The sequence below is a fragment of the Corvus hawaiiensis genome, chromosome 9 (genome assembly GCF_020740725.1).
Source record: "Corvus hawaiiensis isolate bCorHaw1 chromosome 9, bCorHaw1.pri.cur, whole genome shotgun sequence".
Lineage (NCBI taxonomy): Eukaryota > Metazoa > Chordata > Aves > Passeriformes > Corvidae > Corvus > Corvus hawaiiensis.
This window is the reverse complement of record NC_063221.1, coordinates 331754-357603: the sequence shown is the minus strand read 5'-3', so window position 1 is coordinate 357603 and position 25850 is coordinate 331754. Positions and strand designations below refer to the sequence as shown.

General features: G+C 55.5%; 2 protein-coding genes and 1 long non-coding RNA gene across 3 annotated transcripts; 2 read left to right on the top strand and 1 right to left on the bottom strand.

Moving 5' to 3' along the window:
- Window positions 1-370: 370 nt before the first annotated feature.
- On the bottom strand, window positions 371-14445 carry STX6 (syntaxin 6). Its single transcript, XM_048313199.1, has 8 exons — window positions 14355-14445; window positions 11676-11845; window positions 11016-11110; window positions 9222-9284; window positions 7030-7152; window positions 5712-5818; window positions 4097-4191; window positions 371-2573 (listed from the first exon to the last, which is right to left on the bottom strand). Exons 1-8 carry the CDS (start codon window positions 14387-14389, stop codon window positions 2497-2499), a joined length of 765 nt encoding a protein of 254 aa, XP_048169156.1. The 5' UTR covers window positions 14390-14445; the 3' UTR covers window positions 371-2496.
- On the top strand, window positions 4190-9598 carry LOC125330251. Its single transcript, XR_007205436.1, has 2 exons — window positions 4190-4459; window positions 5330-9598. It is a non-coding gene; the product is annotated as an uncharacterized LOC125330251 (long non-coding RNA).
- Window positions 14446-24208: 9763 nt separating the features above from the next.
- On the top strand, window positions 24209-25643 carry IER5 (immediate early response 5). The gene has a single exon (XM_048313525.1). It carries the CDS (start codon window positions 24355-24357, stop codon window positions 25072-25074), a length of 720 nt encoding a protein of 239 aa, XP_048169482.1. The 5' UTR covers window positions 24209-24354; the 3' UTR covers window positions 25075-25643.
- Window positions 25644-25850: the final 207 nt, after the last annotated feature.

Genomic DNA, 25850 nt, shown 5'->3' with positions numbered 1-25850 from the left:
GGGCAGGCAGATGGGGGGGCTCAGCCACCTGCAGGCCTCCTTGGGGAATTTGAGGGGTTCTTTTTTCCAGCCATGGAAGGCAAAACACATGTGTGGAATGGGTCTCTCCAGCAGCGATGGCATGGCAGCAATGGCTGCCCTCTGCACGGTGGTGCCCCACATCTGGGTACAGCTGCTGCAGCAACCCCACGTCTGGGCACAGCAGCCCACAATGCTGAGGTGACCCCAGAAACTGCAGATGCTGCTTATGCCTCAAAAGCCAGGAGGGTAATGCCTGGCAAATGCTGGTGGGAGAGCTTTTCCCACTCTGTGGTGCCAGGAAACCCCGAGCTTGCCCCAGGAGCAAGAGTCGGGCAAGAAGGACCGGAGATCTGCGCTGCTGCACCTTTATTTAGTGTTAAAGGGAGGGGCACCACCAGCGACAGAAAAGCAAATGTACACAGGGGAAGGGACCAGAGACACTTGGGTGGCTTGTGGTGATGCCAGCAGCTGGGCCGCCTCCTGGACTACCAAAGGAGCGGTGCTGCATGGGCGTCGTTCCCAAAGGATGCACAACCACGCTGTAAGTAACGCGGGGATCAGAGGTGTGCAAACACCGGCTGGCAGCGAGCCCTGCTCCCTGCCCAGACCCACGCTCCTGGGGAGACGCTCCTGCACGGAGCGGTGCAGGCACTGCCACAGCCGGCCTTGGAAAGCAGACACCACCTACTCCCTGCAGCGTAACCAGAAACAGGATGCTCTGCAAGGATAAGGAGCCACTGTGGAATCATGAGTGCAGGTGGGCGCCGAGGCACCAGGTGTGCGTTACTGAGGAGCACCCAGGCAGGCAGGGAGGCTCCGTCCAGCCCTGCCCGGCTGCGGAAGGCACAGAGCCGCCGGCTGCGCGTCCAGCGCCTGCGGGAGGGACGGGGGGAGGGCCACGCAGACCTTGGACGGAGCCACGAAGCCAGGGGGGAGGAGTGTTCAGTCCCGGAGGTAAAGCCGTCCGGTGGTGAGATTCTAAGGCGGGGGGGATGATTTTGGGGGTGATTTGCAATTTCAGTAGAAGTCTTTGCGTCAGTGCCAATTAACTTCCTCCCCCAGCCCCATCTGGGAGCCATAAGCCAGCCTGTGCTGAGTCTTTTCATGTCTGCAACTTAAAATATGGGAGCCGACTGGAGTAAGAAACCGTTTTTGCTTTCCTGAAGAGTCACCCCATATTCCACAATCGGTGTGTGCAGCACGACCCCTCCACCTGTTCCTCCCCGGTCACGCTGCCCAAGTGAGCTTTCTTTTTTCACCACATTTTTGGTATTGCCCGCCTGGCTACTCTACATTCCCTGTAAGGAATCCAACTCTGCTGAGACAACTCGAGTGACAAACAACTGGGAGGTAACAAAAGGACTGGGAAGGAATATGGAAACGTGATCTAGCTTTGAATCTCCTGCCTTTTGGTTGCTGACAACAGAGGTGTCCAAAAAATAGTGGTTGGGGAAAAATTAGGACATCCTATTTACAAGTTCATATACACTTAAAATACATCACTGAGCACCGCTCCTCTGATTATGCGTGTCGTGCACCCACAGAGAACGTAGCTCGAATGGTCATCAAAAAAATCTTTAAAGTCTTTTTTTTCCTTAAAAAAAATAAGTTATTTTAGACCTGACAAATCACTTGCCAAAGGGAAGCAGCTGTTAAACAGAAGCAGTGACTCAGTTATGCAAGGGCAAATAAAGCATCAGTCAATGAGCTTTAGAGGCCTATATAACGAGAGAGGCAATTCTAAAAGCTTTAAGACTCTCCCTCTCTGGCTCATGGCTGATTGCCAGTGCTCGGCGTGCAGCACCCCAGGTTTAAAGCTCTGGAGTGTCTGACAGGGCCTCGGTGGCCGATGGCAGGACACGAGACCCTACAGCTCTGCCTCTGCCCAGGTGTAGAGGGTAGGAAAGCTCTGCTGGGACTCGCTGTGCTCTCTCGGCAGTGAACTGGTGGCACAGAGCCAGCCCACAGGAGGCAGGGAGGGGCAGGGGGAGCAGGGCCAGGGCTCCCCTCCCTTGCCCTGGCTTGGGGGGGGTTTCACCCTTCCCGGTAATGCTTGGGGCTGGCACTGGCAATGCAGTTTGTAATGCTCAGTGAATTCAGTAATTCCTCCCCCCCGTCCCGTCCTCCCCAGGGCTCGCTGCTCTGTGTCCGCATCCCACCGGCTCCTACCTGCACCGGGTGGAAGCGCGGGGGCCAGGTCCCCCTCCAGTTCCCTGGATCCAGGCCCGGAGCCCAGGTCCAGATTGCATCGCACGGAGGAGGAGGCAGCTCCAGTCCTCCCCCCCTCTCCCCGGGGCCAGGGGAGATGCTGGCAAAGCCAAGCTGCAGTCCTCGGAGGAGGATGGCGAGAGCTGGGTGCAGGTGTTCCTGCCGGGGATCTCGGTGGGCGGACGGAAACGGGGAGAGTTTCACTTCCCCGCACTGCCGGGGCGAGGGGACGGGGAGGGGGCGTCCCAGGAAGTTCAGTTTTTGTCATCACAGAACAAAAATTAGGATGAGCACCACTAGCAAGATGATGAAGAGGACAACAATTGCACACCACTGCCGTCGATCTGGAAAGAAAAGGAAATGTCAGTCTTCCTGCTTTAGTGGAGAAGGAAGATTGGGGGAGCATTTTTCTGCATGTACTGCTAGGAACCAAATTCAAGCTTAAGCTGTAAAAAGCCTAAACAAGTTCCTGTGGGAGAAAGGCTGTGGCGCTGTATATTGCAGTGAGGAATTCTCCTCCAGGATACATTGGGGTTTGGGAACAGCTGTGGGAATTCTGAGGCTTCTTCCCAACCAAGTTCAAACAGCTTTGAAAAGCTGGCTCAAAAGCAATTGGGAGGAACAAGCAGAGAGCTGCTGTGTTTGCTGTTCATTCATGGAGTGATCTGTTTGCCAGAGGAACAAGAAGGGATCCGGTGAAAGCTGCCGTGAGGAGCTCTGCCAGGAAGAGATTGTGGCAGCTTCCCTGAGGACAGGGCCAGGAATCAGGTTTCCCTGGACATCTTTACACATCATTGGCTCAATGCTACATCACCTCTGAGAGCCGCTGTCTGCCCCTGTGAGATGATGGTGCAGCAGTGGGGACAGGGCTGCTGGCACCCCCTCAACTCCTAGGCCCAGCAGCTATCTCAGAGCCCTCCACCCTCCCTGGCACATGTGATGCCAGCAGAAATGCTCTTTCACAACACTCAGAAACACTCTGTGAAGGCCCATGGTTTTTCCCAGAGGAAAGGACAGAGACACAGGGTTCACCCATGGCTCTGCTGCTGCTGAGCTACTGGTGACCTAAAGTGCACTGTCAGTACTCCAAGTGGTCTCTCTAGAGCTGTGCTCCCACCACCTCATAAATCCCTCGGACAGCCTAATCCTGCAGAGCAGGAATGCTTTTACCCCTGACTGGCTGCTGCCTTCCCAAGGTACTGAGCACCTAAGGGAGAGGGGTGCTGGAGGAGGCGCTGGCCGGGCACAGTGCCAGGCTCGAAGGCAGCCGGCAGCGCGGGACTTCCCAGCAGGCAGGCCGGGCTTCCTGTTTGCTCTGCCCGCGGCGCCCCGCCAGCCCCCGGCTTCACGCACAGCCTTATAAGGACTTTTCTGTGGGTTCAGCACAGAATTCAGCTCTTTCCTCTACCAGCTGAGAGATGTGACCGACAATAGGCCTGCAGGCGCCAGCAGCCTGAGGGCAGGTGGGATTTGGGAAGGGGATTGCTGCAGGCATTCTGGTGCGGGGGAAGCCACACATGGTGGCCGGTGTTTAATGGCACCTTGGCAGCTTTTGTTCCACAGGCAGCCCGGGAAACTGCAGCAGAGCAGGAGGCTGCAAAGCTTCCCCTCCCACCAGCTAGAGGGGGATTTTCCCAGCAGCAGCAGCATAAATAGAAAGGCATCTGTAAATAAAACAAAGGCAAGGGACAGGCAGCAGAGCAGTGCCTGGGCAGGAGCAGCTGCCGGGCTTGGAAGCTTTCCCCCTCTTTCAAGAGCTGAGAGCTGCTCCCTCCCCTCCGCTGGGTGGGAACACAGTGTTCCGGCCTGAAGATCCAATGGCTTGTCTCTCCCTTTCCAGGACTGGATCCCACTTCCCAGGACCTACCACTCGTCATGTGAGACACTTTGGCGAGCTTCTTCATGACATTATCAAGGCGCGACTGAGTGCTGTCTAACTCATGGGAGAAGTCGTCCAGCATCCTGAGGACACAGAAGCAGGGCACTGGTCAGCACATCCCTTTGGGACTTTGCAGCACGCTCACACACATGGATCAAAACACTGATGTGAGTGATCAGAGTATCACACCTTGGCAGACAAAATGAATGTGGCCTCCTCTCCTGGAAGCACCCAAGGGAAGGGAAAAAACCTGCTGAAACAGCAGCTCTGCTTTGGTGGGAATAACTCAGGATTCCTGCTAGACTGATCCTCCCTGTGTGTTTGTGGCTGAACTCTACACACATCTGCAAGGTGAGGAGTGGGGGGGCTTCCTCCTTACAAAAGGAAAGTCTCACTTTTAAGCTGTGATTAGCAGACTGGTTAGATCTAGGTGTCAGCTTGGACTTTAAATCTCTTTTCTTGTTCACGGCTTGCAGTTGAAACAAAAATCTTGTTTCAGTCATGCATCAAGTGGGAATGAGATCTGCGGTTGCTTTTAAGGTGCTTTTCAAGCTCTGCATGGAAGTTACTCTTTTACTTCCTCTATACAGTGACTGTAATGAATCTGAAAGCCTTCCTGAATCCGTGCTTTGTGAATGCCATTGCACATCCAGAGTGAAGGTACCAATCCAATTGTCTCCAGCCAGTGGGACTTTTAAGCTTAATGCATTTAAAAGGACAGACTCCTTCATTTGGAGTGCCAGGGCACTTGTTAAACCTTCATTCAGTGGGGAAAAAGGAGTTGTAAAAACCTCACTGTGGTAGTTATGAGCTAATCTAGCAAGCACTGATGTCTTGTGTGATAATCTAGAAACAGACACGCCACACCAATCTCCTCTGTGAGAGCAGAGGATTCTCATGCTGCACTTCACACGGGGCGGGGGGGGGTTTAAAGTTCCTCCTCTCCATCAAAGATGAAATCACAAGGGGCATGGCCCTCCAGACTCCTACCAGCCAAACAAGGAAGGGTTTTAGGCATGAACCCTTCAAGCCTTTCTGGAAGCATGGCTGTTAGCCTGCACAACTGGGAACTTGTTTGCAAAGGACAAGAACTGGGAAAGAAATCTAATTTATATGTAAATGGATGGATGCAAAATGACTTTGCAAGCTGCCCTTTAACCCTTTTTGTGGGTGAGGGTTATTTTTAACTTTAGTGATCAAGAGCAGCTCTGTGTGTTCCAGGGCAGCAAGGCAGAGCTGAGAGCTCCTGGCCCCAGCAGTTGTCCAGGGGCAGCACAAAACCCTGCAGAGCGGGGAAGTGGCCAGTATCTGCACTGCACAGCACCTCCTTCCCTTACCTGCTGGCTGCCTGAGGGGGAGCACGTGAAAAGGAGAAGAGGAAAGGTAAGGTGGCAGATAAGCCTGCCCTAGATGCAGGCTTCTAAATGAAGGAGGTTGCAGTTGAATCCTTGAAGACTGCAGAACAAAATGCTTTCCACAGGCTGGCAGGGAGAGGCTGCCTGAGGGACCAGTGAATTCCAGGCTCTACCAGAGGCAGAGATAGGTGTGTGAGGACACTCAGCCATGTTGCAGCCAGGTTTTTGCCGCCATGTCTCACACTTACACTGCTTGCTCCTCCAGCTCCCCGCCAATGCGCTGGGACATGTTCTTCAGCACCCCGATGCTGCCAGAGACCAGCTCCAACTGCTCATCCTGCTGCTCCACAATCAGCTGGGGCCAAAGAGAAGGGAAGCGGGCAATTACAGATCTGCTGCCTGCAGCTGGGTTGGAGCCAGCCCATCCAGTGGACAGGCATGCACTGCTCGGCTAATATCAGCTGTGAGGCCTGGGCTCAGACCTAAGCCACCAGGAATGAGGACCGTGTTCCTAAGAAATGCCAGAGAGGTGACAACCAGAGGAAAGCCTCCATGACATGGCACAGCAGGCTGCAGCCTCCAGACATCCCTGCAAATCCAGCTCATCCGTGCTGCATGCACAGCTAACGTGACTTTGGAAAGCTCCAAGGGCTGGTCATTGAAACCTTGGGAAGGTAAGCAGGTATGGCCAGGGAGGCACAATGATGCTGTGCCTAGGAAATGACATCTGGAATGTGCTGCAGCTAACATGGGGTTAAACGCAAGCTGTTGCAGCTTCTACAGGTAAAAATAGCCAGCCTGGCTCCAAATGGGCCAAATGGGCCAACAGTCTGCTGCTGTTTTAAGTCATTTTCAGGGCACAGTCACGCTAAGAATTAGCTTTACCCTAGTTACCTATTTCTGAAGCTATTTATCTCCCTGGAGTCAGTAGGTAAAACGTGTCTGGAAGCCGAGGTGACATCACGGCTCGGGAGCTTTAGCAGAGTTTGCCACCTCCGAGTCACTGCCTGTAGTTCTCCAGTCTGTGCCTGGCCTGGGCACTTCTCCAGGCAAACTCCCCTGTCAGCTGGGAAGTGCAGCTGGGAAGTGCCTCACCAGGAGTTCTCCCAAGCCCTCACACAGGCTTTCTCACTAATCTCATGGTGACAAAGGCAGGAAAAGGAAGCAGGCGCGTGCTCCTGTTCCCAGCCTGTTCTGGTGGGAGATGCACACAAACAGCAAACATTTTTTAACCAGGGGAAGTTACATAAGAGAAACGGGCCCTTTTCTTTTTGCAGTGTTTCTACTCCTCCAAGGATTTCAGCAATCCTTGTACTATTAGAGCTTAGTGTGCTACATCTTCCAGATTGTGCCGACTGCCTCCTGAACACAGCAGAAGCCCCACGCCTCCAGGGTTAAAAACTTTGTGCCAAGATCATCCAAAGCTGTGCTGCCCAGGAAATGCATGCACAGATACATGCCACAAGCAAAGAGGAGGACTGTCAGGCTCCTGGAGCCAGACTCCAGTCCCCCTGGCACCCATTTGGCAAGCAAGCTATTTAGTCTGCGTGGTGCCAGCTGCCTTACCTGTTGTTGAGCTTGCTGCTCCTCGATGAAGTGTGAATTTGCTAATTGCAGATCCCGGTCCAGACGGCTGTATTTGTCAGGTCCAGAGCTCCAACTCTGACTCCCACTCTCTCCCAGGAGTGCCTGAACAGATGCAGAGAGCTCTTAGCAACACCCTTGTGTCTGCTCACAGCCCGTCTACAGGGTGAGGTGGGAAGGCAGACAAGGCAACACTCGTGTACACATGCACACAGCATCCCTTTCCTCCTGCTCTGTCGCTACTCAGCCAAAGTGCTGTCAGGAACTAAACCAACACAGAGCCAAAATGCCAGCCTGGGAAGTCTCTGCAGCCTGGGATTGCAGATATGCCTCTCCAGCAGCAGGAGAGCTGGAGTGCAGCCGACAGTGCGTGCAGGAGGCCTGCGCAGCACAAAGGACTGGCAGAGGCCTGCTCAAGAGGCAGCACTGTGTGCTAGGACGTGTGAGCTGGGAAGTGTCCGGATATATCGTGTTAACAGATGTACAGCTCGAACTGAGCACTCTGCTGCTAATGACAGGGGCTTAAGAGGGTCTGGATAAAGTACTTAACCAGTTGAGCTGACAGTAAAATAATGCAATATATAACCAGAGCAGTGCTGTATGCTTATGTTCTATGATCCAGGCTGCCTATCCCTCCAGCAGACTCTTCAGCTGCCAGCACACAAAGTTACTCTTGCTACCTGCCCCATGACCTGAACAAAGAAGCTTGTGCAAAGCCTGCAGAGATGTGGCTTTCCAGCCAGATATGTCTGGTCCCTGAAAAGGGGAATAATCCAAGCTACAGACGCTGGAGAATGAACAAGACCTGCAGGTGAGGAACTGCACCCTGCAGCACTAGGGACAGGTTAGGGACGCTGCCCTCCAGTGTGGAAGCCAGGCTGACTTGTAACGAGACCATTCCGCAGCTCCTGGTTGTGGGCAGGAGGGAACAACTGAGTATTTGTGAAGAACAGCAAGACAATGACCAGGCTGCTCTATCAGGCTGAAAACAAGACGGTCTCCACGGTTCATCTGACTTATAAGGTTCAAGGAGGGGTGAGGAAAGCTGACAGACTGATCATGCAGGAAGCCAGCAGGACATCTGGCTTTGCCCCCAAGACACTGAGCAAGCTCCTGGTCCCTCCGGTTTGTGGCAAGGGCAGCTCCTTTTTATTTAATGCAGCGCACTAGCTTTGCCTGCAGCTTCAATAGAAAGGGCCTGTTTGCCAGCCTGGACTGTGAGGGTCAGGTCACCGCTAGCCAGCCCCTCAAACACAAAACCCAGCACAAGCCTTGCAGTCTGGAAGGAAGGCGAGGGGCTGGGAAGGGAGAGGAAGGCAGCAAGGGGAAGTCAGTTTTCCTGACCAGATGTCGCTGCCTGAGCTGGGCCATATGGTCTCCTGCAGCTATCAGGAACCTCATGCAAAGGAAAGCACCAAACTGCATGGAAAGCTATGGACTTGTTTGAGCAAGGGTGTCAGGGACTTCGCTGCTATGAGTATTTGCCAAGCACGTCAATTAACCCTGTGACAAGCTCAGGAATGAGCTCTGTGCTTCTCAGTTTGTTGTTTTTGCCACATGTGGTAAGGCTGATGCAGTACAGACAATTAACTGTATGAAGCACACACCAACGTTTACTGGAGTGGCTCTGGAAGTCAGCTCCAGTATCTCCTTTTAGTGTCCCCATCAGCTGGGAAGGAGCACAAGCTGCATCTATTTCTATTCCTTAGATTACAAGTGCAGATAACACGAGACTCCTTGAGCTTCTTCCATCTTCTTACATGGCTATTACGAGAAGCAGCTGTGTGAAAGGATATTGCACCATCTTGGCTCCTAAATCCAGCAGAGCGCAGGATTACATTCACTGACACGGATTCTGAGCCGGTTCCCCCCGAGGAGGAGGGAGATTTCCCTTTCCATGGGATGATGCAATGCTGACAGTTGTACACAACCAGCTCTGAAGACAGAGACAGATGGTGAGTGCTGACTTACTGCTCTGAGAGACAGGCTTGGGAGAGGCTGGCAGCAACGTGTCTGGGAGAACCAGCTCTCCCAGGGCAGCCAAATGGACATGGCTCAAACACAGCTTGGCTGCAGCGTGCAAGCCCCTTCCCATACCAGAGGTTTGTAAGGGAATGAACTCGAGACAGGATATACATTGTAGCAGATATACATTGCCCGTTTCTGGTTCTCACCTGCCTGTTTTTTCTTTCAGCCAGTGCTTGCATGGAGGAGTTTGACATCTGATCCTTCATGTCCTGTTTGTTCAACGAAAGAAGCAGCATGTGAGCATTGGATTTGAGGTGACAGGGAGATTCAGGATGCTACAGGGCTGTCTATACCCAACAAGGCTTCTACAAGGAGGAGTGAAGGAAGGGAGATGTTCTTTGAAAACCCACACTGAAAGAGTCTGGAAAGTTACTGTAGAAAGTTTCAATGCAGTTAACTGTTATACTAATACTGGAATCAACAGCAATGGGACATTTTGAAAACATTCTTCATTTACTACTCATTTTGCTCCACTACAACCAGAAACACTTCGATTTGTATAATAAACCGATGTTCCTGTTGACAGAATGTAAGGAAGTGTTTGTCAAAGCTCTGAAGCCTGTAACCCCCTGAGCTTTATTCCCAACTGCATCTGTTTTTATATTCTATAGTATGAGGTAGATTTCCTGTCCTGTGGCCATCCTCTCTGACTGTGCCTATGCTTTCTCCTACCAATTAATTTTTGCTGTGGAGTTCCTGCAGAAGGTCAGTAACCACAGAAGGCTCCCCATCACAATGTAACGTAGCCTAGTTTTCATAGACTAGCAAGTAGTCAACGTGATCTGGCAGAGGCTGATCCACCAGCACAGTTCTGATGCCAGCAGAGCATTCAGGTGTGTTTTACTGTTCAGAGATGTGCAACACATCACCAAAGAGCACCGCAACCCACTCGGTTCATTGTCACTGGGTAATGCACATGCTGCAGCGCATCATAAAATCAGCTGCATAAGGCCACTAACAAATTTCATTTCCCAGTGGGAGACTGCTCCAAAACCCATTAGCCAGCATTTTTGAGCCAGGGAAAGAGGACCAGAGAGCAGGCTTGCCTGATCCTGCCTGTTAGGGAGCGGACTACACCGAGGGCAATGCAGCAAGCACATGCCTGCTACCTGGGGCCAGCGTGGTTTTGGGATCAGTTCCCAGGCAGCAAGCCTTAGGAACTGCATCCAGACCGCAGGACTGCAGGTAGGGTAGCAGGCTTGCTGCCAGCCACTCCAGTGCATTCTGTGGAGCAGGAACAACAGAGTCATGAGGGGCAGCAGAAACTCAATGTAGCTATTAATAGACAGAAAACTCCCTAACTAGCAGCTTGTTACCAGGCAGTGAAGCTTTTGGAAAGATGTTTCTTCTGTATTTATTGCCACCAAGTTGCTAAAATCCCCTTTTTGCTTCTCAAGTGTAAGCTTAAACTAAAAAAAAACCTTCCTCAAGTTAAAAATAAATCTAGTCGTTGTTTGGACTATTTTGCAGGGGTAGGAAGTTGAAGTCACTGTGTCAATAACACCAGGCTTTAACCACCTGTCAGTGCTCAGAGTGATCTCCCCGCTGCTGAAAACCAGTGCTCCAAATGGTCGGGATGGTCATGATTTCCCTCAACTCTGAAGGGAGACTCCAGCCTCTCCTGTGTTGCAGCTGGGTTTTCACTCTTCCTCCCCAGTTACCACAGGCTCCCAGCTCACTGTTGCCAGAGACGTGTGAAGACTTCAAGGGTCAGCAGCATAAAAGGAGGGAATTCCACGGGGCACCTGCACCTCCAAACCCTTCTGGGCAGCTCCAGGAGGGAGTGCACGGGGAAGAGGAGCAAGCCTGAGACTCAGCAGGTAGCAGGTTTATTCTCTGCTCTCCAGTCCACCACAGAATGGCCACAAGCTTTCCTTTTTTAACCACCTAATGCCTCCTCCGCCTTCCCCAGGCCCTGACCCCAAGGCCAGGTTCCTTACCCTGACCACCTGCCGTGTGCTGGTGATGAAGGCTTTCCGGATTCCCAGCTCTGTGGCATCCAGGTTGAATTTCCGTGGGTTTGCCTCGACAATGCCTGGGCACCGAGTCAAGGAGTCCCCGGAAGCGGTGTTGGGTACACACATGGACACACAAACCCCGAGCGTGCCAAGGGGCCACGGTGCTGTGCCTGCTCCCTAAATTTGATTAGCAAAGCACAGCACACTGGACAGAAAAGAAGGCACGGCAGGAATGTACCGCGCAGCGCAGGCACACGCGCAAGGTTTCTCTTCCCCATGTTTTTTTTGGTTCTGTGATGCCGCGTGGCATTTTCAGGAGCACTCAGACGAACACAAGGGAAAAGGAGTATTTCTGGAAGCCAGCCTGGAGAATGAACTGACTCCGCAGAAATCCAGTTTCACACAACACAATAGGCTTTCTAGAACAAAGCATCTTAGAATATACCTTGCAAAAAGGGAAACAAAAAGGCAAAAGGAAAATCCTTGACTTAACTTCTCATTTTCAATTTGAGAAAAGCCCACGTGAATGCAAAATTCAATCCCAAATAGTCCTGATTTTTGCAGAGTGACGAGCACTGGGACTTAGCTATTTAGTACAACTTAGGAACTGCAACTACCTCCAAAGGACCACAGAAAGGATATTAATGGTTTCATCCAAGTCCTCCAGGTCCCACTCGATGCTCCGCAGGTTGTTCCTGAGCTCATTCGTGGTCCAGTCGATTTCTTCTCTTGTGGCAATGGAAGGATCTTGCAAGAGCTCTGTCCACCTCTGGAAGAGCCCCTGGGCAGTGTTCACAGCTTTCTGCACCTCCCTGCAGCCAGGGAGAGTGAAGAGAAGCCAAGGATTATCATCAGCTGCTCTGCAGCAGTGACACTGGGACAGTCCCGTGTCCAGCTGAGGAGGGATGCCACAGCTTCCTCCCAAACATCTTTCCTTCCAACAACTTTGTGTTTATTTTGTAAAATAAGGATTTGCCCTGCTGGACTATCCTGTATCTTGCTGCAGCACGAAGTTGCTCATGAAGAGACCTATTTCTTCAGGGGAAGCGAGTGTCACACAGGCAAGCCAGGGCAGAGGGTCTGAACAAGGCAGCTCTTTGGCAATCCATGCTTTGCATTCCTCTCAAGGCCCTTAACTACACATGTAAGATACCCCAAGGGCACACAGAGTTACAGGAACTGTCCTCACACCACAGCCAGGCAGATTGTTGAGTGCAGCACTGTTTATTTTAATTCAGCATTTAAAAAAATACACAGCCCTGCTACATTGGCTTAGGAAACACAAATTTTTTCTGCCACTCTAAGCTCTTTTGGAGATGAGTGCATTCACAGCAGGGGAAGGCACTGCTGACAGCTCTGGTTTGGGGCAAGCAGGTTTGTAAATTTGGGTCACAGACTCTCAGTGTGGTTATCTGCATTTACAAACTCTATGGTGCCGAGCTGTGAACTGCTCCCCCAGGCTCACGGGGAGCTGGGATGAGGAACGGAGACGAGACCAGACAGTGCTGGTGTCAAAGGAGGCCACCATGAGCTTGCACACAGCAGTCAGATGTTTGTTTCACCCCAGGGAAGGAAAGCAGGGGAGGCCCAGGACAGATGAACTGAGCCCACACCCTGCGGAGGTGCCAGGACTGCAGCTCTCTAAGTTACACCGGGGCCTGAAGTCCTCCAGCTGCTGTCTAAGGTACAGGTTCTCAGCACTCTGATGCGTGTCCCTTCTCTTCTCGCACTCCTATGGCTCCGAGTCTGCCACACTGAGTGCCCTGAAGTCAGCAGCCTGCACTGAGGATCTGGAAAACTTCATTCCTCTACTTGCCAGCACAAGTTTCGGTTTTGTTTGGGTTTTTTTTTCATCTGAACACACTTGTGGAAGTCCCCAGCAGCAGGAATATAAAACAGAGCTGGATATCCTCTGATGGGAGGCGTTACAGACACCAGGAAAGCAAACTAATAGCAACTCTGGTGGCTCCACCACCACCAGCCCCTCTGAGCTGCCAGGTAATAATTAACTCTGGGAGCGGCACCACATCCCCTTTCCCCTCCCTGCCCTTCCCTGCACGCTGTGGGAACATCTCTGGAAAGTTTGACAGGACGTTTGCTTCCCACCCATGGCGACTCCTACACCTTCCTCTGAGCATGAGTTCAACCTGGTAGAGGGATTCGCTTTCCCTGGCTGCACCAGTATCCCCTCCCACACTTTTTGTTCTCACATGGCTTTCCCAAACGCCCCAGTAGGAGCCCCTCTCCTGCTCCTCAGGGCTGTTTCACTGTGACATGGGGCAGAAGACCAGCCCCCATCACAAGCTGAAGGTGGCCCCAGGGTAGTGTTTAGTGATCGAGCTGCTTTCACAGAATCACAGAATTGCTGGGGTTGGAAGGGACCTCTGTGGATCATCCAGTCCACTCCCCCTGTCAAGGCATGGTCACCTAGAGCAGGGAACACAGGGATATGTCCAGATGGGTTTGGAATGTCTCCAGCAAACTCCATGACCTTCCTGGGCAGCTGTTCCAGTGCTCTGCCACCCTCATTGTAAAGAAGTTCTTCCTCATCACGCTGAGGTAAAACTTCTTGTACTTTAGTTTATGGCCACTGCTCCTCATCCTGTCACTGAAAAGAGTCTGGACCCTTGACACCCCTTCAAGACATTTGTATGCTCTGATGAGATCCCCTCTCAGTGTTCTCCAGACCAAACAGGCCCAGCTCGCACAGCCCCTCCTCACTAGAGAGATGCTGCAGACCCCAAATCATCTTTGTGGCCGCCACTGGACCCTCTCCAGTAGCTCCAACAGAGCTTCTTTCACCCTGTTAATGACCATTTTCCTCTGACCACCTTTAGCTGGTATTTCCCTGCGCCCAGGCTCTTGTCTGCAGGCTTCCTCTCATGGCCATTGTTCGTCCCACAGCTTGGTCCCTACTCCTCTCCACCTTTCCCCACGGTCACCCCGGCCTCCAGCCACGAGCCTCCAGCCCCGTTCTGCCCACAGTCCCCAAGCCGCACCTGCAGCCAAGGCCCGGGGGCCCTCACAGAGCCCGGGAGGCCCGGCAGCGGCCCGGCACCTGCCCGCCTCACCCCAGCGCCTCCCGCGCCGGGCCGGGCCGCCGGACAGGCCCCGGCGCCCGCGCTCAGCCCCTCAGCAGCACGGGGTGGCCCGGCCGCCATTTTCCCCCCACACAGACCCCCGCCCGCCGCTCGCCCCCCGCTCCGCGGGCCTCCCGCGCTGCCGGGCGGCCGTGCCCGCCCCCTCCGCGCCCCAACACGGCCCCGGCCCATTCGCCGTTCCTCTCCCCGTTCCCCGGAGCCCCCCGAGAGCAGCGCTCACCCCTTCACCACGAAGAAGGGGTCCTCCATCGACATGGCGCTGCCGCCGCCTCACGCCACGGCCACCGCCAGGCCACGCCCTCGCCGCCAGGCCACGCCCCGGCCACGCCCCCGCTGAGCCCGCCCCCGCCGCGCGCCGGGGGCGTGGCTGGTGACGTCACCCCCCATGGCGGCGGCCGGGAGCCGGGGCCGGGCTGGGCTGCGGGGTCCCGGCGCTGTCCCGGCTCCTCCGGGGAAGCCCCGGCAGCTCTTCCCGCAGCGCTCGGAGGCGCGGTGTCCCTCTCACCCACAGAATCAAGCACAGGATGGGTCAGGTTGGACGGGAGCACGGCGGGTCATTGGTCCCACCTCCCTTCTCGAGCAGGGTCATCGCAGAGCACATGGCGCAGGATGGTGCCCAGACGGGTCTGGGATCTCTGCAGCGAGGGAGACTCCGCAAGCTGTCTCGGCAGCCTGTTCCAGTGCGTGGCCACTCGTACAGCAACGACGTTCTTCCTTGTATTCAGGTGGAACTTCCTGGGCATCAGCTTCTGCCCCTTGCCTCCCATGTCCCCGTGGTTGGCACCACCTAGCAGAGTCTGGCTCCGTGTTCTTGGCACCCCTTCTTCAGAGCCCAGAGCTGCACACAGTCCTTCAAATGTGCTCTCACCGGGGCTGAATAGAGGAGCAGGGTCACTGACCCCAACAGCCTGCTCTCTATAATGACAGAGGCTGTTACATCTTCCTATGTAATGCCTTCCCACAGTGGCCCACAGACCGAGTCCTTAGCCCCACTGTGCCACCAGCAAGACCATGCAGAAGGTGGTGTATGTCCCATTCCTTGTGCTACGTGGATTAAAGATACTATTTTTTTTTTTTAGAGAACTAAAAGCAGCCTTCTCAGCGAAGAGAGGAAGTGAGGTAAGGAATTCAGGCACCATCTCCTCACACACCTGAAGTTAGCAGCAGTATTGTTCAGGTCAGACTCTTCTGTATGGAGGAAATTTTGTGCTGTATGCCAAAACCAGGGCAGTAAACTCTTTCCCTCTCACAGGATTTGTAGTCTTAAAAACCTCATATAAACCAGCCAGCCAGCCTCCTTCACCCAGATTCATGGACCAAGACAAAAGCCTGTGTCCTAGTGTGAAGATGATCCAAAGAGACAAGGGTTCCCTACCATTTGCCTGCTCTGCAGAGGCACAGGGGTCTCCTGGGGAAAGGGTTTCCTGCACCTATGGCTCACTTCAATCCTGCACTCCACATGGGAGGCACATTCCTTGTTCCCTGCTCATCCTCTCTCCTAGCTGGAAAATGAGTAATGTGCACTTGCCGAGAGGCAGGGAAAGCTTCCAGCTGTCGGGAAGCTCTGGCAGCTCACCCTGCAGGGCTCGGGGGCCCGGTGCCCCTCTCATCCTACGTGCTGGTGCCTCGGCACTGTGGGGTTCTGTCTGTGCCACGGTCCCCAGCAGGAGTGGCTCAGCCGGGCTGCGTTCCCAGCTGGTGTGGGAGGAAGAAGGAGGGAGCGACAGGCAGTCTGCTTGGCTCCTGCTGCCCTTCCTGCCCCGGGAAGGCACAGGCACCGCTTCCTTCCTCCTGCCTTGTGTGGGGTGAGAACAGCCCTGCGTTGCTTGGGTTTTGTCCATCCCAGGGTAAGGATCCCTTCTTCTCTCCTTCCCACCTCTCTTAAATCTCTGGGCTCTTCAGTAGCTGAGCACAGGTAGCCCTGGGCTTGGAGCAGCTGGCAGGAGGGGGACGATGCCTGCAGAGTGCTGGGAGATGTCCCTATCCATGTATGCACAGCAGAGGGGTGTCCCTGCCTTACTCCCAAGGGACACGATGGTTGATTTTGCAGAGGCTTGGCCAGAAGGAATCCCCCAGCCAAAAGAGCACATCCCGGCTGCGCTTCCCGAAGGTGGCAGTGGTCAGCATCCCGAGCAAAGGCAGTGCTGGTTCACGGAGGGAATGGGCACGAGCCCCGTGTGCAGAGGTGCCTCCTCAGCATGGGAACTGGATACCCGGCTTTTGCAATCCCAGCAGCTTTCCTCACGCACGCTCTGGGGTGGGAAGGCTGTGGCACATGTTGAACCGGTTTCTGCAGTTCTTGGGGTGAGAAATCCACCTCCTGCTCCAGCCAGCCCTACACCAGGAGTGGTGCAACAGGTGGCAGCTTTAGGGCTGGCTTTTGCTGGCCCTTCCTTGCTGAATTTTGGATGACTTTCCCACGCCGGCAGGATTTGGGGCGTCCCTGCCAAACGTGTGCTGAGCATGGGAGGTTCCCTCCAGGAACAAACGGAATGCCAAGGAGTCGCTGGTCCAGTTTGCGTGTCCCTGTCCCACAAAGACCTTCTGCTCCCCAAAACCTCATGATCCTCCCGTGACTTCCACCTGTGCGTTCCCTGAAACCTGCACTGGGAATGGAAAAGGGAAAATGTCCTGTAGCCTCTTAGAGTTACTAGCCAGGAATTTCAGAAATCCTTCAATAAATTATGTGAACACTTTATTCCCTCCTTTGAAAATGGTTGTTTTTTACAGAATCACAGTATCACTTAGGTTGGGACATACCTCTAAGATCGTCGAGTTCATTTGCAAAAAAGTGTAAAGCTTCACAGAGCTGTTGAGGGCTGAAAATAAGGAGTTTTACCGAAATCTAGGGAAGTTGTAAACTTTCAAGGGATAAAAGAGACAGCCTGGTCTTTGATGCTAGAAATTAATTTAGGTGATGTAGTAAGTAATTTAGATTTTCACCTGAAAGCCACTCCAACCACGCTGCGGTTTGTATTTTTTTAGAATGAGGCCATTTTTGCTATTCCAGATGGGAAGCTCTGATTTGGGGCTTGGAGGCAGCGAGAGGATTTTTGGGAGCTCTTCAGCATGCTCAGCTAAGCGATTCCTGCTGGGAGAGGAGCGCTGGGTGCAGAGCACACAGCTGCAGAACTGGTCAGGAAAGATCTGATGAAACATTTCTGCACTGTGAAAAGTGCCAGCTCATCAGAATCCCAGCTGTCTGCAGGAAAGAGCTGGGCTCCCTGGAGCTTTTATCAGGAAAATCTTTGTGGCGTGTGTGTACATGCACGGGGTGGGGGGGGTGTGATCCCGTACTAGCCTGCTGCAAAGAAGGTGCATTTGGTGTGGAAGAGGTGGCTTTTCCTCTCGGGCAAAAGCTGGATTGGTTTGACTTTGGGTTTGTAGAAGCAGAGGGGACTTCCCCCCTCCCCACCCCTGAAAAGGTTTTACAGCTAAAGGAAGAAGCCATAAAGGGTTTCGGATGCTTTGGTGGTTTTCCTCCTCATTTTCGTTTTTAGTGATAGTTGAAAATTTTCAGTCGTGGTTTTAAGAGGATTAAGAGAGGGATGACGATACAAAACACTGGTCTGTAGTTAAATATTCAGTGTTCTGGTGGGCAGCAAGGATTTACATCAAATCCTGAAGTTTTCATCAAATCCTACCTACTCGTGGCCTCTCTGTGTTTCCTGAACCTCATTTTTACAAATCCGTGGGGACTTCCCTGAGAGGCACAGAGGGGACAGACCTGAGGCTCAGCCTGTGACACGGTGACCTACAGCCACCAAAGCTCCAGAGCGTTAAAAGAACAAAAGATGCTGGGAGGTGACTGCTCCTTGCTGAGAAGGCAGCTTGGGTCCTGGGTGCTGAAGCTGATGGAGTGGGTCCTGGATCAGCTGGAGCTGATGGAGTGGGTTTCCTTGGCCTTGCAGTTTTCTGGGGAGGGGTGAAGCCTGACCCAAGTTTTTCCTGTGGTGGAGGCTGTCCCTTGTGGGCTCTCATTGTCTAACAAGAGCTGGTTCCATGGCACTGCCCTACTTTCAGGTACAGACTCGTGGCACAGACTGCGATCCCTGACTGGGAATGCGGACAAACATGGAAAAAATGCCATCAAATATGGCATAAACGAGCAAATGCAAGGTGGTAATTCATAGGAAGATGCAGGGTGATTATTGAGAATGAGGGTTGTTCTGAAGAGAATTAGTTTTCCTCTTTGCAGTGCATGGGCAGTCATTTAATGAAGATGAAAACGGGAAATGAAATTGAGGAAAGGCAGCATTGCTTTCTGCAGGATGAATCCTTGGGATTGCCTGCCATGGGATGCCAGGGATGCTGAGAACTTACATGGATTCAAAAATAGGTTGTTAAATTGCAGAAGCAGTGAGGTGCTGGACTGCTGGAGTCCTTGTTATGGGTGAAATTAGAAGGAACTTTCCCCAGGCAGCCTTTCCCTATAAACTTCCTCGTTATCCCTGTGTTCATGGATGATCCCTCCAGGCTCCAGGCTGTCCACAAACCATGAGAAGGACAAGGTGGTCAAAGGAAGGCCCTTTCAAGAGGGAAGGGGCACAGATCAGCAGGAGCACAGACAGTCAACACCTGCTGGCGTGTTTTATTTCGCAGTTTTCCTTGGTGGGAGGAGGGATTTGACACGGAGAGGATCTGCTCTGCCCTTGCAGAGGATCTGCTCTGCCCTTGCTGCTCTCAGCGGTGGCTGCTGCTCGGTGCTGTGATTTTCTGGCAAGTCCCAAGGTCGCCGGTCCCCCCGGGGGACCTCGAAGGAAGCGGGGAGCGGAGCAGGCAGCTCCATGGCTCCGGAGCATCACTGTGCCACCTCCCCATCCCGCCCAAGCGGGCAGCAGCCTCTCTGAGGACACATCTGCACGCTGGGACGTGCACGGGGCTGCCGCTGTCATTTGCCCGATGGCTGCAAGGAAGGTGACATTGAGATACAGGGAGAGGGGGAAAAAATAATTAGGCTGAGACTCCTTTAGGCAGATGAAGTACCCTGCGGATTGCCGAGCTGTGGCTGCGGCTGGCTCCGTGCGGAATTGCTGTGCTTAATTGGAGGTGTTTAGCCCCAGTCGCCGAGGCTGCCGCCTTCTTCAGCTCAGAGTTCGCTGGGGAACAAATCTCTCCAGCGCAAAACATGGGCTTTGCTAGGCTGCATCCCAGGGCTGTCCTGCTTCTTTATCCCCTGGACACAAGGCAGGCTTTGGAAGTGGCACAGGACCCATTGCAGGCATATCAGAGAGGGAAAAAACCATACAGGAAGGTGGACTACAATAGAAGGGTTGTCTGATAGGAAACCCCAGACAAATAAATGCATTTTTTTCCCCAGGAAACCCAAACCAGGACCATAAACCTCTGAAAGATGTGAGGTCACGTTTTTCCAAGGGAAACAGCTGCCTGAAGAAGCTGATAGCTGGGAGTGGGATTTTTTCCCCCCTCTTTGTGTTTGGAGAGGCTGCTGGAGGAGTAGCAGGATATCTGATGGGCAGAGGGACAGGTCACAGTTCTCCAGGGAAAGAGAGGGAAGTCCCAAGCCAGAGTGAGGGAAGGGAATTTTTAAATCATTTGTGTAGGGGCAGAAGGGGGAATCCCAGACCACTGGTGAAAAAAAAAAGAAAAAAAGATGTGTAGGAGAGAGTCCTGCCTGCTTGGGACATCAGCACTATAATCTCTGCTGTGGGAAGGGGGTTTTAACCCTGGAAACCCCCTTTGCTTTCTAGTACATGGCAGTGCTGCAGGCTCACACCTCACTGTGGTTTTGGGGCGGGTGTCGCAGCGCTCTCAGAAGCCGAGGGAGCTGCTTCCTCCCCTTCGGGTTTAGGTCTGTATTGATTTGTTTGTATTTGTTTCGCTTGTGTTTGGCTTTCATTCATCAGCGATTAGTGTTTGGCTCTCTTGGCTGTGTTTTGGGATGTTTCCCAGCTCTTCTGACCTTATCTCCATCAAGGATAAACCAGAGCAGTTGGGAACCCTGGGGGATTAGTTACCAATATCCGATTGTGGCAGGTCCAGACTGCGTCCATGTGAACAGTTGATTTTTCTGGAAAAAAAACCCAACCCCAGACAACCTCCCTGCTCTTCCTCCTGAGCTCTGCCTGGGTGCCTCACAATTTAGATGTTTATTCCCATCCAGAAATGAACTCAAGCTGTGGACAGATTCCCATTTGGAAATGTTCCTCCCTGTCCTGTTTCGTTTGCGTCAGCAATCGCTGGGGACGCGCCTGAATCTCCCTGGGGCTTTGGCTGTCCTGAAGCTCTGTTTTTGCTCCAGGCAGCTGTTGGTGCGAAGGCTTTTGCCTCAGCACCACTGGTGGTGAGGGACTTTGGATTGATTTGTTCCCATCCTCCTCCAAGGAAGGGTCTAACTCATGGACCCTGGTCTGAACTGAAGAGCGAGGGGTCCGTGCGCTGCAGTGGCACTAGGACAGCCAGCATGTGCTTTGAGGAGACCCTAATTTCACCGTCCATCCTAGCCGGAGGGTTTTCCACTCCTTACTGCATCTGGCTTCCTTCTCCCTGGGGCCTGGGCCGCACATTTGGTGACAGCGAGGGGCTGGCGGGTGGCTGGGGAGGGGGACAGGCGCCGCTGTCGGAACAGGATCTCGCTAACCACATCCTCATCCCGCGGCCGCAGGTCGGGGTGGCCGTGCTGGGCGCCAGATGGCCGTGCCGGGACGGGGCGCAGCCGGGCCCGGGGGCTGCAGGCAGCCGGCGCACAGCCCCAGCATCCCCCGGCCAAGATGCAACCGCACGAATCCCCAGCAAGCTTCCCGGCGCCGACCTCCTCTGCTCGGCGGCGAGGGCGAATTTAAACGCCTCCCAAAAAGCCGGTGGTGTGCGCAGCCCTCTCCAATTATTAGTTTGTACCACAAGCTGCTTCCTCCCTCGAGCTGCTTTCATGTCGCATTGTTTTCCTTTCCAGGTGGGGCCGTGGGCTCCCCGCTGCCCAGCCCCGGGGCTGCCTCCTCGCCGCCGTGCCGGCCGCGCCGCCGGCTGCAGCTCTGCTGGCGGAGAGGCCACCTTTGTCTGTCTGCCTGCCTGCCTGACCGCCCTCCTCCTCCTCCTCCTGCCGGAGCTATTTCGGGAAACGGCAGCTGAGCCGGAGGATTGTTAATTGTTCGTCAAACCCCTTCCAACCCGGCTGGATCACATGAGGAGATTAGAGAGCCCGGTCACACCCTTTCCCTCCGCCTCCTTCTCCCGTATCCCCCGCTGACCCGCAGGGGTGCGGGGCAGTGTCCCCGCCGCGGGCAGATGGAAGGACGGGGGGTGCGTCCGCCTCTCCGGGATGCAGCTCCCAGCGAGGCTCCCACGCAGCGCCCGGCTGTGGGAACCACGGGGATGCCGAGCCGCGGAGGGCGGGAGATGGCCCCGCTCCGAGGGCGGCCCCAGCAGGGTCACCGCCAGCGGGGCCGCTCCGGGGCAGGCAGGAGGAGCCCGGGGCAGGCAGGAGCCCGGCGCAGGCACAAGGCAGGCAGACAAAGCCACCCCAGGCGCTGACCTCAGAAGCTGCCATGTGACTCGGCCTCAAAGTTACTAAAGCATGACATCAGCCTGGGAGGGAACGGCGGGGCTGCCACCAAAATACTGCCTGGCTTCAACCGGCTGCTGCCTCTGCCTGCGCTGCTGCCCGTCCTCTCCGGCCGGCCTCTTCCGTGGGTCCCTCCGAGGGAAAGCGAACCATCACCCCATCTCCTTGCGAAGGGCACGCGGAGCAGGCAGGGGCAGGGCAGATGTCGAGGCAGGGCTTTGGTGCCCCGGGAATGACGCGCTGATGGTTGTGCCTGACACCAGGCATGGCGTTGGTGGGTGAAACCCGCGGCACTGGGTACAAGCCTGACGTTCTGTACCTCTGCTCCTCCCTGCCGGTGCTCTGTCTGAGCACTCAGAGGGATGCGGGACTGGTCAGTACCCATCCCCGTCCTGGCCAGGGCAGGGGGAGGCTGCTGGCCCACCTGTTCCTAGGCAGGGTTGCAGCCAAAACGCAGTGACTGGAGAGAAATGGTGCCTCATGCCATCAGGGTGAGGTGGTGAGCGGCTGAACAGGTCAGTCCGCTCGGATCCAGGCATCTTCACCCAGCAGGGCTCCCACGCCGTGCCTCCTCCACCTGTGCTGGGCTTTTTCCAGCCGGTCTGATAACTTTGCACTGCTGCTTTTCGTCCCTGAGCTGGGATATGCCCAGCTGAGATGTATCCAATCTTTCTGTCCCAGGTTACCTCTGCTGAAGACACAGGTGCCCCGATCCTGCAAACAGCAGTCCCGGCGCTGGTGATGCATTTCCCAGGGCACGGCCGATGCTGTGCCGCCGAGGGGACACTGGTGGTGGGCAGATGTGCTGGCTGCGGGTGAGGAGCCGTGACTGCAGTCCCAGGCACGCGAGCCCAGACCTGCCCTGGCTGGTTAGACTGACCCGAGGGCTTAGGACAGGGTGTTGCTGGCCCTCCGAGGTGTGGGGAGCAGGTTTGGCGGGTCTGGAAACCCTCGGTTCCCACCGCTGGAGCTCGCGTCCCTCCGGCCTCCCACGCCGGGTGTGGAGGGGACAGCCCCGCTCCTTGCGGCCAGGAGAGGCTCTCCCTGGTCTGGGCTAAGCTGCGCTTTTGCCTGTGGGACTCCTTGCCTGTGGGGAAAGCTGGGCCGGGCTGTTTTGGCTGGTGTTTGGGCTGTGTGGCTGAGCGTGCTCCGGTCTGGTCACTTCAGATGGAGCATGGCAGGTTTGGCGGAGGACGGGTGGGCATTCTGAGATGTCAACACCCAGGCTGACATGCCATTGTGTCCAACACCCAGAGAGTGGCATTTGAGGTTTTCCATCTGTGTTTAACCAGGCGGAAAACATATATTTGTCCTGAGTGTGGTTGTTTTTTGTTTTGTTTGTTTTTTGAAGAAAGGCTCTTGCTATGTCAACTATATGTTGGTGTGGCTTCATCTTCACCTGTTGTTTGTTACCTCTGTGACCAGCCACCCCTTTGTCCTTCCAGAAAGCCAGGACATGGTGACAGGTCCTGCCAATAAAACATCATGACAGGCTGTGGCTTTCCTTTGGGGGAGTCTGTGGATTAATCCCTTGGGAAAAAAGGGATGGAAGCAAGTTATGTGTCAGCTGGGGGGTGGAAACTGATACTCTGGGGCAGCACGTTGAACTTCCTTAATTTTAGGCCCTTTCACTTCTTTTCTGCTTGCAGATGGTGGCTAGTCCTCAGTGGAAGGAGGAAGGCTCGCACTCCAATCTCTGAAATGCCCTCCAAGCTCTCCTGGAGGCTTCCCCAGTGCCTGGAGCTGTGTCTGGGGGTAACTGCGCTGTCCCCTGTGGCCCCCAGCCACCTGACTGCTCCTGCCACCAGCCTTCACAGCTACAGCCAAGTGAGGTTTCGGTCCCCAAACAAAGTGCTCCAGTTTGCCATGGTCCCTGTCACCCTTGGAGATGCTGGTGGCCTGTCGCCCTCCCCTGTAGCCCTTCCCACCCCTATTTATCCTCCCTTGTATCCCTTCCCAACCCTGTTGTGGATTTTCCTCTCTGCCCCGGGCTTTCTGTGAGCTTCACTGCCGGACCCGTGGAGCAGAATTCCGCCTGGCAGCTGGGTAGGCATGGCTTTCTGCTCCACGTCAGGGCAGATTTTCCTTGAAAGACTCAAAGGCACACTTCCCCCTCCAGCCAACACCAGCACCAGCTCCTTCTCCAGCACGATAAGATACCAGAGACGGGCTGAAACTGCAGGAAACACTCCTAGCCTGACAAAACGGGGGCTGCGCTTGGTTTGATTTGTTTCGTTCGGGGATTTTTTTCCCCCCCCAGGAACGTTTCCATGGCTTTGGCCAAACCTCCCGGCGCTGTCCGCCGCTCCGCTCGGGCCCGCGGGGGGAGCAGCGAGCCGGTGGTGCCTCCGCCCCCGCGGTGGGCCCCACCCCGCGCGGCGCGCTGGCGTTGCCGCTTTAAGAGCCCTCTCCGCGGGGCGAGCTTTCGAACGCGCTGCCCTGCGCCGCCATTGGCCGGTGCGCGCGCGCGGGGGCCAGCCGGCGGTTGGAGCGGCCGGCGGCGCGCCCTGATTGGCCGAGGCGGGGGCGGTATAAAAGGCGGGCGGGCGCGTGGGCTCGCTCAGTCTGCGGCGCGAAGGGGTGGCGTGCGGAGCGGGGCTGTGGTGCGGGTCCCCTCGGCCAGCGCGGATTTTTTTTTTTTTTTTTTAAATTTTTTTTTTTTTTCCTTTCTTCCCCCCTTCGCCCACCGGTTTTCCCCATGGAGTTCAAGCTGGAAGCGCATCGCATCGTCAGCATCTCACTGGGCAAGATCTACAGCGCGCGGGGCCAGCGCGGCGGCCTGAAGCTGCACAAGAACCTCCTGGTGTCGCTGGTGCTGCGCAGCGCCCGGCAGGTCTACCTGAGCGAGCCGGGCTGCCCGCCCGAGCCGCCCCCCGCGGCCGCCGGCCACCCCGAGGAGGAGCCGCCGCCCCGCACCGCCGCCTGGGCGGCCGAGGAGCCGCCGCCGCCGCCGCCGCCCCCGCAGGACGAGGCGGGCACGGACTGCCAGGGCCCCCGGCCGCGGCGCTGTTGCTGCGGCGAGGAGAACCGCGGGGGCTGCGCCGGGGCCCCCCCGCCGCCGCACTGCCCCCGCAAGCGGAGCGCCGGAGAGCGCGGCCAGGCGGGCTCCCCGGTGAAGAAGCCCCGCCGCGAGGAAGAGGAGCCGCCGCCGCCACCACCGCCGCCACCGTCGCCGCCGGGCGAGCAGGAGGACATGGAGACGGGCAACGTGGCCAGCCTCATCAGCATCTTCGGCTCCAGCTTCTCGGGACTGCTCAGCAAGGAGCCCAAGAGCCGGCGGCGGCCGCCCATGGACGGCGGCGAGGCGGCGTCGGGCACAGCGCCCGCCGAGGCGGCGGCCGAGCCGGGACAGATCTGCTGCGACGAGCCGGTGCTGCGGACCCTCAACCCCTGGAGCACGGCCATCGTGGCCTTCTGATGGCCCGGCCGCAGAGACTGGCTCCCCGCCGCGGGCCGGGGGGCCCGGAGGTGACACCCGCCCCGCGCCGCGGCACGGGAGGGACCGCGGGGCAGCAGCGGCAGCACTTCCCCGTTCCCCGCCGGGTCCCGGCTGCCGGCACCCGCCCTGGGAGCGCCCCCGGCCCTGCCCTCCCGGAATTCCCCTTCCCGGCAGAGCCGCCGCCCTCCCCGGCGCCCGGGGGAGGCTCCTCGGCTGCCGCCGACCCGAGGGGCGCTCCCGGCGGGTGATATTTTAAGCTTGGAAAGTATTAAGTTTATTAAATAAAGTCTCTATTTTGGAAAGGTTTAGGTCAGAACTATTACATGGTGCTTTTTAAAAGTGTTTATTGAGAGGAACGAAGTTTACAGACGCTCTGACGGAAAGTCCTTGAGCCTGTTTGTTAGGCTTGGTAACTCCCGGTCTTTGTTGTATAAAGGCTTGGGGCTCCCGTAGGGAATTTTGTACAGTGTTCTCCTTCAGTGATGTATCATGTTTTGTATAAAATGTAATTCTACGTGTACAACACGTATTAAATATTTTCAACTGTATGAGCCTAGTTCCTGTTTGTGCCCCGCTGGCTCGAGGGGGAGGAGGGCAGGCAGCAGCCGGGGTGTGGTTCTGCATGTCTGTGGCTGGATCCACCCAGCCTCGCCAGAGGCTTGGGGAGGTTGGAGTCCAGCTCTTCTGGGAGCTGGGGAAGAAAGGGAACTTATGTCAGGGTGCCTGGAGTCCTTCCCAGGATCTTCCAGGTGCTC

Bases quoted from the DNA above. Each gene is read 5' to 3' on its own strand.
- IER5 (XM_048313525.1), top strand. From the start codon at position 24,355: ATGGAGTTCAAGCTGGAAGCGCATCGCATCGTCAGCATCTCACTGGGC.
- STX6 (XM_048313199.1), bottom strand. From the start codon at position 14,389: ATGTCGATGGAGGACCCCTTCTTCGTGGTGAAGGG. The intron at 11,111-11,675 runs ATATCCTTTCTG...CTCGGTGCCCAG, and splicing joins GGACTTGGATGAAACCATTA to GCATTGTCGAGGCAAACCCA. The intron at 4,192-5,711 runs GTAAGTGTGAGA...CTGTGTCCTCAG, and splicing joins GAGCTGGAGGAGCAAGCAGT to GATGCTGGACGACTTCTCCC.